The 13,379-nt window shown below is 47.6% G+C and overlaps 1 protein-coding gene across 3 annotated transcripts in view; it reads left to right on the forward strand.

The window, feature by feature from the left end:
• Window positions 1–12,899, forward strand: part of LOC135398794 (phospholipase A2 hemilipin-like) — a 207,389-nt gene extending 194,490 nt beyond the window's left edge. For 2 of the 3 annotated variants that reach the window (XM_064630257.1, XM_064630259.1), the window contains exons 3-8: window positions 7,968–8,079; window positions 9,064–9,181; window positions 9,814–9,967; window positions 11,326–11,485; window positions 12,221–12,370; window positions 12,487–12,899. In XM_064630257.1, the coding sequence (XP_064486327.1) occupies window positions 7,968–8,079; window positions 9,064–9,181; window positions 9,814–9,967; window positions 11,326–11,485; window positions 12,221–12,370; window positions 12,487–12,841 (1,049 nt within the window). In that variant the 3' untranslated portion in view covers window positions 12,842–12,899. Of the gene's footprint in view, window positions 1–4,986; window positions 5,154–7,967; window positions 8,080–9,063; window positions 9,182–9,813; window positions 9,968–11,325; window positions 11,486–12,220; window positions 12,371–12,486 lie in introns of those variants that run through there. The other variant, XM_064630258.1, reaches the window with a different exon arrangement.
• Window positions 12,900–13,379: the final 480 nt, after the last annotated feature.

A 13,379-nucleotide genomic window follows, 5' to 3' on the forward strand; every position in this document is an offset into this window, starting at 1 on the left:
TCGGCTTAATTGCCTCTTCTTCGTCTTCTTGGCATAGCCAGAAAACGGTTCTTCTTCCACCACTAAGCACAGTGGCCACAAGCCACTTCTTCAAGGACGGACTTCAAGGACGAACCGCGACCTGGAGAGGAGGACGCTGGCAGATGCTCTCTGGACGCCACTGATATAGGGCTGCTCCGTGGCTTTTGGAAGTAAATGTGACTAGTTGCTAGTCGTACTCTATTGTAATATGTCCAGGGGCGGATCTAGGATTTTCCCGAGGGGGGTGTCCGCTATGGACAAGTGCCACGTGCATGCTGGGATTGGTCCACTGAACCCTATGTTCAAGTCTGGAATTGAGGGAGGTCCGGACACCTGGACCCCCCCCCCCTAGAACCGCGCATGAATGTGTCGATAGTATCTACATCATCGGGACGGACAACACTCACGGCCCCCGACCAAACATAACTGGCGCAGTCGACTGGCTGGGATACTACGGCTTTCTACATGGAGACGACTGCAGCGACATCGGTTACCTTCGAAGCTGCGAAAATGACCAGATATGGGTAAGTCTAAATGGATACCCGTCAGCCATATCCGAGGCAGCACAACGGCTATGAAAGAAACCCGGCGACGAAGAGACGTCATGATACAGAACGACATCTAAGTGAGAGGTTCTGCAAGCTACGGCTCATCATACAGAACGACATCTAAGTGAAAGGTTCTGCAAGCTACGGCCCATCGTACCGAACGACATCTAAGTGAAAGGTTCTGCAGGCTACGGCCCATCGTACAGAACGACATCTAAGTGAGAGGTTATGGAAGCTACGGCCCATCGTACAGAACGACATCTAAGTGAAAGGTTCTGCAGGCTACGGCCCATCGTACAGAACGACATCTAAGTGAATGGTTCTGCAGGCTACGGCCCATCGTACAGAACGACATCTAAGTGAGAGGTTATGGAAGCTACGGCCCATCGTACAGAACGACATCTAAGTGAAAGGTTCTGCAGGCTACGGCCCATCGTACAGAACGACATCTAAGTGAATGGTTCTGCAGGCTACGGCCCATCGTACAGAACGACATCTAAGTGAGAGGTTATGGAAGCTACGGCCCATCGTACAGAACGACATCTAAGTGAAAGGTTCTGCAGGCTACGGCCCATCGTACAGAACGACATCTAAGTGAATGGTTCTGCAGGCTACGGCCCATCGTACAGAACGACATCTAAGTGAGAGGTTATGGAAGCTACGGCCCATCGTACAGAACGACATCTAAGTGAAAGGTTCTGCAGGCTACGGCCCATCGTACAGAACGACATCTAAGTGAATGGTTCTGCAGGCTACGGCCCATCGTACAGAACGACATCTAAGTGAGAGGTTATGGAAGCTACGGCCCATCGTACAGAACGACATCTAAGTGAAAGGTTCTGCAGGCTACGGCCCATCGTACAGAACGACATCTAAGTGAATGGTTCTGCAGGCTACGGCCCATCGTACAGAACGACATCTAAGTGAGAGGTTATGGAAGCTACGGCCCATCGTACCGAACGACATCTAAGTGAAAGGTTCTGCAGGCTACGGCCCATCGTACAGAACGACATCTAAGTGAGAGGTTATGGAAGCTACGGCCCATCGTACAGAACGACATCTAAGTGAAAGGTTCTGCAGGCTACGGCCCATCGTACAGAACGACATCTAAGTGAATGGTTCTGCAGGCTACGGCCCATCGTACAGAACGACATCTAAATCAGACGTTCTGCAGGCTACGGCCCATCGTACAGAACGACATCTAAGTGAGAGGTTATGCAAGCTACGGCGCACCATATATAGAACGACATCTAAGCGAGAGGTTCTGCAGGCTACGGCCCATCGTACAGAACGACATCTAAGTGAGAGGTTATGCAAGCTACGGCGCACCATATATAGAACGACATCTAAGTGAAAGGTTCTGCAGGCTACGGCCCATCGTACAGAACGACATCTAAGTGAAAGGTTCTGCAGGCTACGGCCCATCGTACAGAACGACATCTAAGTGAAAGGTTCTGCAGGCTACGGCCCATCGTACAGAACGACATCTAAATCAGACGTTCTGCAGGCTACGGCCCATCGTACAGAACGACATCTAAGTGAGAGGTTATGCAAGCTACGGCGCACCATATATAGAACGACATCTAAGTGAAAGGTTCTGCAGGCTACGGCCCATCGTACAGAACGACATCTAAGTGAAAGGTTCTGCAGGCTACGGCCCATCGTACAGAACGACATCTAAGTGAAAGGTTCTGCAGGCTACGGCCCATCGTACAGAACGACATCTAAATCAGACGTTCTGCAGGCTACGGCCCATCGTACAGAACGACATCTAAGTGAGAGGTTATGCAAGCTACGGCGCACCATATATAGAACGACATCTAAGTGAAAGGTTCTGCAGGCTACGGCCCATCGTACAGAACGACATCTAAGTGAAAGGTTCTGCAGGCTACGGCCCATCGTACAGAACGACATCTAAGTGAAAGGTTCTGCAGGCTACGGCCCATCGTACAGAACGACATCTAAATCAGACGTTCTGCAGGCTACGGCCCATCGTACAGAACGACATCTAAGTGAGAGGTTCTGCAGGCTACGGCGCACCATATATAGAACGACATCTAAGCGAGAGGTTCTGCAGGCTACGGCCCATCGTACAGAACGACATCTAAGTGAGAGGTTATGCAAGCTACGGCGCACCATATATAGAACGACATCTAAGTGAAAGGTTCTGCAGGCTACGGCCCATCGTACAGAACGACATCTAAGTGAAAGGTTCTGCAGGCTACGGCCCATCGTACAGAACGACATCTAAGTGAAAGGTTCTGCAGGCTACGGCCCATCGTACAGAACGACATCTAAGTGAATGGTTCTGCAGGCTACGGCCCATCGTACAGAACGACATCTAAATCAGACGTTCTGCAGGCTACGGCCCATCGTACAGAACGACATCTAAGTGAGAGGTTATGCAAGCTACGGCGCACCATATATAGAACGACATCTAAGCGAGAGGTTCTGCAGGCTACGGCCCATCGTACAGAACGACATCTAAGTGAGAGGTTATGCAAGCTACGGCGCACCATATATAGAACGACATCTAAGTGAAAGGTTCTGCAGGCTACGGCCCATCGTACAGAACGACATCTAAGTGAAAGGTTCTGCAGGCTACGGCCCATCGTACAGAACGACATCTAAGTGAAAGGTTCTGCAGGCTACGGCCCATCGTACAGAACGACATCTAAATCAGACGTTCTGCAGGCTACGGCCCATCGTACAGAACGACATCTAAGTGAGAGGTTATGCAAGCTACGGCGCACCATATATAGAACGACATCTAAGTGGAAGGTTCTGCAGGCTACGGCCCATCGTACAGAACGACATCTAAGTGAAAGGTTCTGCAGGCTACGGCCCATCGTACAGAACGACATCTAAGTGAAAGGTTCTGCAGGCTACGGCCCATCGTACAGAACGACATCTAAATCAGACGTTCTGCAGGCTACGGCCCATCGTACAGAACGACATCTAAGTGAGAGGTTATGCAAGCTACGGCGCACCATATATAGAACGACATCTAAGCGAGAGGTTCTGCAAGCTACTGTTTACAACATAGAACAATATCCAAGTGAGAGGTTCTACAGGCTACGACTCACAAGAATCACAATGTCCATCTGAGAAGTTCTGCAGCTACGGCTGGATCAACGACAGTGCTCCTAAAGAGGGACATCGGTGTTGTGGCGAAGGTAGGTGGGATTTTGTTTTGCACACTTTTGGTCAGCCATGTCGGTGACTACGAGACATATGGCGAAAAGTGGAGAGGTGGCCGCGTCGGAACAGCAAAATGATCCACCTAGGGAGGATGGTAGCTTTGATGAAAGGATGCAAGAGAAAAGGTTAGAATTGGAGTCCTTAAAGCTGCAGATCGATCGAGCTAGAAAAGCTCAAACTGGCACAAGTGCAGCAAGCTGAGAGCGATGTAACGTCGAGAACACGAGTGCAGGGAGAGAGAAGCGTGATGGGAGAATACGCCAGGTAACTGAGAGCCGTGTTAACGCCGATGCCGGACTCCGACCCCCTCGTACCAGTTGTTGAGATCCGGGATCAAAATGATAGCGTAGCGGAGGTAGTCAAGCAGGGGTCCCTCTCCAACAACAACAACAACAGAGGTTTATTACATGTTGGATGCGCTACAGACCCAGTGTAGTGGGCTGTAGAAGTTGACGGTGAGTATCTAACAGTGGGGTAAAACAGGCTCGAGCCCGGTAATGTACGGGCCCGCGCATCTCCATTTTTTTATTTTACCAATCAATCAATAAATCAATCACTGCAACATTTCATTTTCTGTGTTTTTTTGCTTAGTAACACCATCAGGTGTCTCTTACAATGTGCTGCCATCTGTGCGAGACACCGCACGACTTTAAATTGTAGAACAGCTGCGTTCAGATGCCGTGTCCACTCACCGCCTTCTGCAAATGTTACGCGAGTAGATGATTCCCGGTGCACTGAGAAGAAATGATTTTGACAGGAATCACGTGATATGACGTGTCACGTCATTCACCACCGCGAGTCAGAAAAAATAATTTGCGGTGCTGATGAGCTGACATCGGAAGAAGTTCGTCGCGTGATTCGTCACGTCGCGCATCTCCGTGGTAATCATCATCATCATCTCCATCATCTTCATAGTCTCGTTACGCAAAAACCATGCGCTAATGGATTCATATGGTGTCATCAAAATGTACAATAGCGCTAGAAGACATGGCTCTGCCAGATTAGCCGGTTCATTAGCTACAGATATACGTGCTACCGAAGTGTGTAAAATTAACGAACGTCGCACTCACGGAAAGGTTGTAAATACGACCTCAGAACACCTGCGTATAAGGGAGAAGGTTAATAAAACTGTCTTTTAGCTAAACACGACTTCATGATCCTGTTTGGGCCTTACGACTTACAGGCTCGTTAAACTTACGTTCGAAAGTACGAGGGCTTTTATGTGTCGTCGCTGGAAGCAAGCTTTTGATCTTTGCACGAAAGGGGGAGATGCTACGTAGTGACGTCACGTGTGACAGCCGTATTGGTAAACGTAGGAGGACGTTACCCTGTAAGCAGTTAGCTTCTCGTGGACCAATCGCGTCAAAGCGTCATTAAGCGCTGGTAAGTCCTAAGGAGATTGTACTTTTCTTTATCGCATGATGTACGCGATGGATAATGCCCTCGAATTCTATGATGTTTGACTTCCGCGTCACGCCTATAGACGTCATGCGTACGTTGCACCGTATAAGCTAAATATTTCTTTCGTCGTACTATGTAGAAGAGTGTAAGAAGCCAACCATCATTCCTAATGACATCGTTCTCGCACCTGGTTCGTCGAAAACGGGAAGCGCGACCTTTTTGTATGCAGTTCATCATGCACTCTTAACACAAAGCTCACCACAGAGCACGCTGAAGGTCAACTATGTTTGTCAACATCAACATCAAGGTCAACATCACACTGTTTTGGTTCTTCCTCAGGGATGTGCTCTACAACTTTGCAATTACGCAGTCAACCTATTTTCACTAATTACGAAGATTAATTATGAAAGTTAATTAACGGCTGCGCTAATTACTGATACACCACCACCCTTGGGTCGGCCCCAACCGCGAATAGATATATTCAACCACTTTTGCGAAAGAAAGATCAATCCCAAATTTAATAAATTCTGGTCAGTCTTACGTGACGCGCCCTGTATAAATATTACGAAATCGACGTCAGAGGTGGTGGACCTTTACGTAGTAATGGTAACGTCGTTGGCATCCATATATATACACTCTTAAAAATGAACTTCACCGCATAGCACGTTCCTAGCCAACCGTCATCTCGACTGATATCATTATCTGCCCTGATTTGTTGAAAACGGGAGGCGTACGCCTTTTCTGTGACAATTATGAACAGCATAAGTGTCACAGAAAAGGCGTACGCCTCCCATTTTCAACAAATCAGGGCAGATAACGATATCATTCGAGATGATGGTTGGCTAGGAGCGTGCTATGCGGTGAAGTTCATTTTTAAGAGTGTACATGCCGTTTTCACCGCTTCCGGTTTGGTGCCAAAACGACATCCGGTTTAGACGACATCCGGCGTGAGAATGACATCCGGCGTAGAGGGTGCGTGAGTGTCACAAAAAGGCGTACGCCTCCCGTTTTCAACCAATCAGGGGTCAGAACGATGTCATTCGCGATAGTGGTTGGCTAAGAGCGTGCTATGCGGTGACGTTTCGTTTTAAGGGTCAATTCGACTCATTTACATTTTAGGAAACGAAATTACGCAAACCCAACCTCCGAAATTTTACTTCGTGGTTGTACGGTCCGACCACAATTCTGTCACATTTCACGTACACTCTTAAAAATGAACTTCACCGCATAGCACGCTCCTAGCCAACCATGATCTCGAATCATATTTTATCTGCCCTGATTTGTTGAAAACGGGAGGCGTACGCCTTTTTTGTGACACTTATGCCGTTCATAATTGTCTAAAAAAAGGCGTACGCCTCCCGTTTTCAACAAATCAGGGCAGATAACAATATGATTCGAGATCATGGTTGGCTAGGAGCGTGCTATGCGGTGAAGTTCATTTTTAAGAGTGCACTCTTAAAAATGAACTTCACCGCATAGCACGCTCCTAGCCAACCATTATCTCGAATGATATCGTTATCTGCCCTGATTTGTTGAAAACGGGGGGCGTACGCCATTTCTGTGACACTTATGCTGTTCATAATTGTCACAGAAAAGGCGTACGCCCCCTGTTTTCAACAAATCAGGGCAGATAACGATATCATTCGAGATAATGGTTGGTTAGGAGCGTGCTATGCGGTGAAGTTCATTTTTAAGAGTGTGTACGTGAAATGTGACAGAATTGTGGTCGCGTGCGCGTGTGGGTGCGCGTTCACCAATTCTCAGCTGTTCAAGATAGGCTCTAGGGGTGACGCCTGCTGTGGCCACTGTCAACAACCCGAAACAATCGAACACATCCTGCGAGACTGCCGAGCATACCATTCTGCGCGCGAAACACATCTCCCTCGCTCCACCTCGGGCTCGCTAGCTGACATCCTCTACCCCGCTGGTTCTTCTGCCGAACGTTCCGCCAAAGCAAGAAACCTCATTCTCTTCCTGCTGAAGACAGGCCTTGCTGATCGACCCATCTAATACTGTACTCTCCCCGATGAACTCGTGCACCTCACCGCATCCCCATCATTCAACCTCCTCTATCCTCCATCCGTCCGTCCTTCCTTTGTGTTTTGTTTTGCTATGCGTCTTCCTTTTCTTTTTTTGGCTATAGTCGTGACGACGCCCACTTCTGTGTGGCCAACAACGGCGAGCCTATCCTGCCATCACCCCCCCCCCCCCCTCATTTTTAAGAGTGTGGAAAGTATACTCCTGCACTGATTCAGAAGCTTCATTCGACCAGCAGTCGCTGCGATTGCTATGTCTAAATTGCTATGTCCATGGACAAATCCAGCTCACCAGCGCTCTGCCCAAAAAGCATTTGGAAACTTTTTGGATACCGTTAGACTTCGGCCTTCACCGTGAGCTGGCGACTCATCATTCGATTTGACCACATTACCGCCAGTAACGGCGTATACAGTATCGCTCCTGGCGATGAAACTACGACGAAGGCATACCTTGAGGCTTGAGGGAACGATAACACACGAAGAAGTATAGACAAGACGAGGCTCACTTCTTCGTGTGTTATCGTTCCCTCAAGCTCAAGGTATGCCTTCGTCGAACCTTCACCAGCTCGCTTGCCTGCTCACCCTTATTTCATCTAGATGAAACTACCCAGTCATCATCATTACAATAATGTTGTTTTTGTTCTATAAAGCTGTTGTCCAACTAGCAGTCATTGGAGTACGCTATAACAAGAAACGCGAGCGCAGGTTAAATATATATAGGCCTTCGTGGTTGATGAGTTCCTTTGTTTGTTTGTTGTAGGCTCCAGGAACTGCTACTTGCTCAAGTGGGTTAAAATGCGTCTCTTTGGCGCCCTCCTTCTCCTGTTCACAGCAAAGACAGACGAAAAAGTAGACCAGAATGTATTACAACGGTGCGTGTATATTGTCATGGAAGGTTTAATAACGTAACATTTCCACGGAAAACGTGTCATTGAATTATAATTAAAAAAAAGAAAATACGCCACCTAGAATCATGCGGTCAACGGCATTTGTTCTAACTATAGGTTTCTGCTGCCTCCTGATGTGAATGTCGTGTAACGTATGCTTAATTATGTAACTCTTTTGCGAACTAAACTCGGAAATTTGCCAAGTAAAGGTCACTTTTTTACCTCAGCAACGTGAAGAACATGCCGAATTTACTCAAATGAATAATAATTGACAAGGATATTCAGGGGCTATCCCACTAAAAAAAAAAAAGCCGAACATCATGCTCTATACGGAGCTCCCAGAGGATAGCGCGCGACGAAGTTTTCAGCGCAATCGTTGTCAGTTCGACGAAAGGAGGTTGGAAACCCAGCCCACACCGGCATCGTATAAAGTGCTAAAATAGGCATGGCTTATCGCGTCCATATTCCGCTGGGATCATGCCTTCCCTCTCCCAATTTCAGGAACTGTCACTTTTTCCACTATCACTCTGTGGGATGGGTTTGCAACCTCCTTTCGTCGGATTGACAACGATTGCGCCCAAAAAGTCGTCGCGCGTTATATTCGGGTGCGCCTATAAGCATGGATGTTCCACAATTTTTTCCGATGGGGTAGCTCCTGAATATCACTGTCAATTATCATGAATTTGCATAAATTCGGCGCGCGCTTCGTATTGGTGGAGTAAAAAAAGTGACCTTTACTTCGCAAATTTCTGAGTTCAGTTCGCAAAAATTTACAGAATTAAACTTACGTTACATGACATTCACAACAGGAGGTGGCAAAAACCTAGTAAGAACAAATGCCGTTGACCGCATGATTCTATAGGTGACGCTGTTTTTTATTTATAATTCAATGACACGTTTTCTGGGACACCCTGTATATTAAAAAATATATATACATATATGTAAAATGCACGTTGACCTTTCCTGCAGATACGTAGACAGTGGCAGAATTATAACGTCAACGAGAAACGGTGAGCCTGTCCTCGTCGCATCGATCTTCGGCGCCGACGGGAGCTTGGAGGACTGCGAAGTTCTCCAGGGGAGGCAAGTTCTCGTTCATTGTTTAACGTGGCGATCGTGCTGTGGAGACGTTTTAATTTTTAGGGTGCAACACGAGAACGAACCACCCCAGAAAGAGATTCCCTAATATTTGACTTATATTCTGATCAGGCAACTGTAAAAATAGTAAACGCTATTACCATATAGATATGGTTGTACACAAGCAGCCATTTAAAAGGGAACAAATATTTGGTAACCAGTCTCACCGCATACAAGCGGCTCTGATACGGTATCTGATCGATGATGGCGGGTTCCATTCCAACCACCAGTTGTGGCGTTTTGCGGGGTTGTGTGGTTGTGTGTGTGTGGGGGGGGGGGTTGTTGCATGTAGTTTTACAAATTCCTTAGCTGCCCACGTAACGCCCCATCGTGTCCCTCTACGAATACACATAAATACATAAATAAATAAACTAACCCTATCATTCGTAGCAATGGTTGGACGATGCAGACATCGTGCTATGCGGTGGAGTACTGTTTTTAGAGTGTAGACCGCCAAGACGCTGCATAACCAGAAGGATGACCGAGAATTGTGTCGTCTAGTATTTTATTTTGGGTGCTAGAAAGGGATACTATAGAGGTTGGTGCTTGTTTGGTACTGCAACACAGTTCTCTTTCAGGAAGCCCGTGGACCAGGCATCAAAAGTACTTCCGAAAGCTGCCGTCCGTCCCGTGACTGAGGGCGAGTTGAGAATCTCTTTGGCAGCGTGCAGTAACCTCCACGGTACTTCAGGGAGAGGTCGAAGTGCAGCCGAGAAGACGTGGGTCATTTATCCAGGTGATGTTCAGGCAAAATCCGCGAGTAAACCTCACGCTACAAGCACAGCACTTACATAACGTTAGAGAGAAACAAAAACTGAATTGAACTGAAAGACGAAACTCTATTGAATTGAATGGGAACGCGAGACAAGAAGAAAGGGAGAATGCTGTCGTGAAACCAAGACATCACGTTTCACCAGTCCTTCTCAATGACGCCACTTCTCCACACCCTGCCAGCCTGTATACGCTCTGGTGATCAGCTCTAAATGAGGCTGAAGAAACCTGGTATGGCGACGCTTGAGTTACAAACTGATACAAGTTTCATGCCTTCATACAGGGCTGGACGACTTCTGTTACTTTGTAGGGTATCGTAATTTATCGGCACGTTGCTAAAGAGAGCCAGTACACTCTTAGAAATGATGGTGGTGGTTTTGGTGATGAAAGGGCTCGTCGTTGTCGGCCTCACAGAGGTGGGCTCTTAGAAATGAACTTCACCGCGTAGCACGCTCCTAGCCAACCATCGTCTCGAATGATATCGTTATCTGCCCTGATTTGTTGAAAACGGGAGGTGTAGGCCTTTTTTTTGTGACAATTATGAACAGCATAAGTGTTACAAAAAGGGCGTTCGCCTCCCGTTTTCAACAAATCAGTGCAGATAACAATATCATTCGACATGATGGTTGGCTATGAGCGTGCTATGCGGTGAAGTTCATTTCTAAGAGTGTACAAGCAAGTCCCGCAGCGATAGCCTGCACTCTTAAAAATGAACTTCGTCGCATAGCAGGATCCTAGCCAACCATCAGCCCGACTGACATCGTTCTTTCTGCTTCGTTGAAAATGGGTGGCGTACGCCTTTTTGTGACACTTATGCAGTTATGATAATTGTCAGAAAAAGGCGTACGCCCCGTGCTTTCCACAAATCAAAAGTGATAGAGGTATCACTCTGTACAATGGTTGGCCTTCAGCGTGCTATGTGGTGAAGCTTTGTTTGAAGAGTGTGGTCCACACTCTTAAAACACTACACACACCCTTAAAACAGAACTTAACCACACAACACGCTGAGGGCCAACCATTGCCCAGAACGATACAGTTATCATACCTGATTCGTGGGCAGCACGGGGCCATACGCCCTTTTGGGACAATTATCATAACTGCATAAGTGTCACAAAAAGGCCGTACGCCTCCCGTCTTCAACCAGTCGGGTAAGAAAACCGTATGTTATTCGAGATGACGGTTGGCTAGGAGCGTGCCATGTGGTGAAGTTCATTTTTAAGAGTGCACTCTTAATGGTTGCGTGAGTTAATGGTTGCTTAAGGCTGTGAATCGTCCACCTCATCATCATCTAATGTATGTGTGTGTGTGTGGTTGCTTATGCAGGCACAAAATGGTGTGGTGACGGAAACGTTGCTGAGAACGACGACGACCTCGGAGAGTCTCAGGGCACGGACTCGTGTTGCAGAAACCACGACCGGGCGCCGGACAAGATTCTCGCTAGGGCAACCAAGCACGGCATTGTCAACAGTAGAAACTATACGATGTCAGTGATCTTTGCATCTTGTGTACTAACACTCAATGTGTTTATTTTGCGAGTTGTTCTGCAGTACAGGGATCCATTTCAATAACGGGTGCCAATAAGAGTCCATTCGACATCCTCAACTCCAAAAACAGAACTTCACCCCAGAGCACGCTGCACTCTTAAAAATGAACTTCACCGCATAGCACGCTCCTAGCCAACCATAATCTCGAATGATATCGTTATCTGCCCTGATTTGTTGAAAACAGGAGGCGTACGCCATTTTTGTGACAATTATGAACAGCATAAGTGTCACAGAAAAGGCGTACGCCTCCCGTTTTCAACAAATCAGGGCAGATAACGATATCATTCGAGATTATGGTTGGCTAGGAGCGTGCTATGCGGTGAAGTTCATTTTTAAGAGTGTGTGCCACTGCCACGGATAATAGGTTTATTACTTCTGATTGGAAGGGAGATGGGAGCGTACGCCTTTTTGTGTCAATTATCGTGTATCCAAATCGACACCAAGAGGCCTACGCCCCTCTCTCTTTGAATCAGAAGCCATTATCTTATCATTCAGTGCAATGGTTGGAGGACAACGTGCTACGCGGTGAATCCCTGTTTTTAGAGTGTGGGTACAAATAGTTGTCTATTGGACACCTTAGAATAGTCTGTTCGGCGCGTTGCGTGAAATACAAATTCACGATTGGCTTCCGTTTCTCGTGCCAAAAGCATCCCATATGTTGTGCGATATTTCAGAAGCCATTGCGACGATGACTGGAAGTTCTTCAACTGTTTAAAAGACGAAGGAAGCGAGGCGTCTCGCGAAGTCGGCCACCTCTACTTCGACATCCTTGCACCCGTGTGTTTCGCAAGGGCGCCCCCGTACGAATGCAAGGAGTACTACACGTAAGTCGACGTCCGCTATTTTTAGCGTTAGAAACTTGGGACATTCGTGAGGACCTCCGACACCCCCAGCAGAAAATATTCAAAATCTGAAAGCCGCGACTTCCTGCAACCTATAGGTCGGCGCAAGGTGTATGCCGGGAGCACTTCTTCAACCTGGAGAAACCGCTACGGTGGCAAACGTTTTGGACACCGACTTTTGCGGAGAGAGACCTCACTCAAGGATGCCCCGAATCAGAAGAAGGCGGCCCACCGTTACTTCCCCCATCTCGTCCCGACCATCAGACGGTTCATCGTCCAGGCCGGCCGGGACCTGTAGGAGCTAGGGCGCCCGAGGGAATTGCAACGCGTCCGACACGTGGGACGCGACGTCATCCTGGTCTTCGACCTGAGCGCGTCCCTTCACGCCATCCTGGCGGCCTCCGGGACCGTCCGGCCAGAAGAAGGCATCCACCTCAAGGGCATTCAGATTAAGTCGTGTCATATTCTATGGAGGTAAAGCGAGCGACGAAATAAAATTTGTTATTTGGGACGGGCGGTTTGGATAGTGAATATCTGCGCAAACGCACAGCCAGGAAAAAAGCAGTCATTGCGACAGATATCCTGATCTATTTCTTATCTGTTGTATTATATCTCTCGATTTATTTACCTGTATCTCTGTTAGTATTATTATTACTCAATCTATTCTATCCTAGATATCTTACAACAACCAGGAAAGGGGGGGGGGGTCTATGTGAACCGTCACGCTGAGCGTCACCGCTTGCAGAAAGGAGTGGCTTTTGTGACGTCTTGCAAGAACAAATTTCAGGACCGTCCTCGCAGATCTGACTGTCGATTTGTAACTGCTACATTTCGTTCCCACAGATTTGAGAGGAAAATTGACAATCAACGTAACTTCACAGAGGTTGTGACTTATGCTCTCTGTATAGCGGTGGTTTCCAACCGGTGTTCCTTCAACATTGTCCTGCGAAGTTCCGTGAACATGTCTCTGTCGAGTGCCCACGAGTAAAGC

This window comes from Ornithodoros turicata, chromosome 6 (genome assembly GCF_037126465.1).
Source record: "Ornithodoros turicata isolate Travis chromosome 6, ASM3712646v1, whole genome shotgun sequence".
NCBI classification, from domain to species: Eukaryota; Metazoa; Arthropoda; class Arachnida; order Ixodida; family Argasidae; genus Ornithodoros; species Ornithodoros turicata.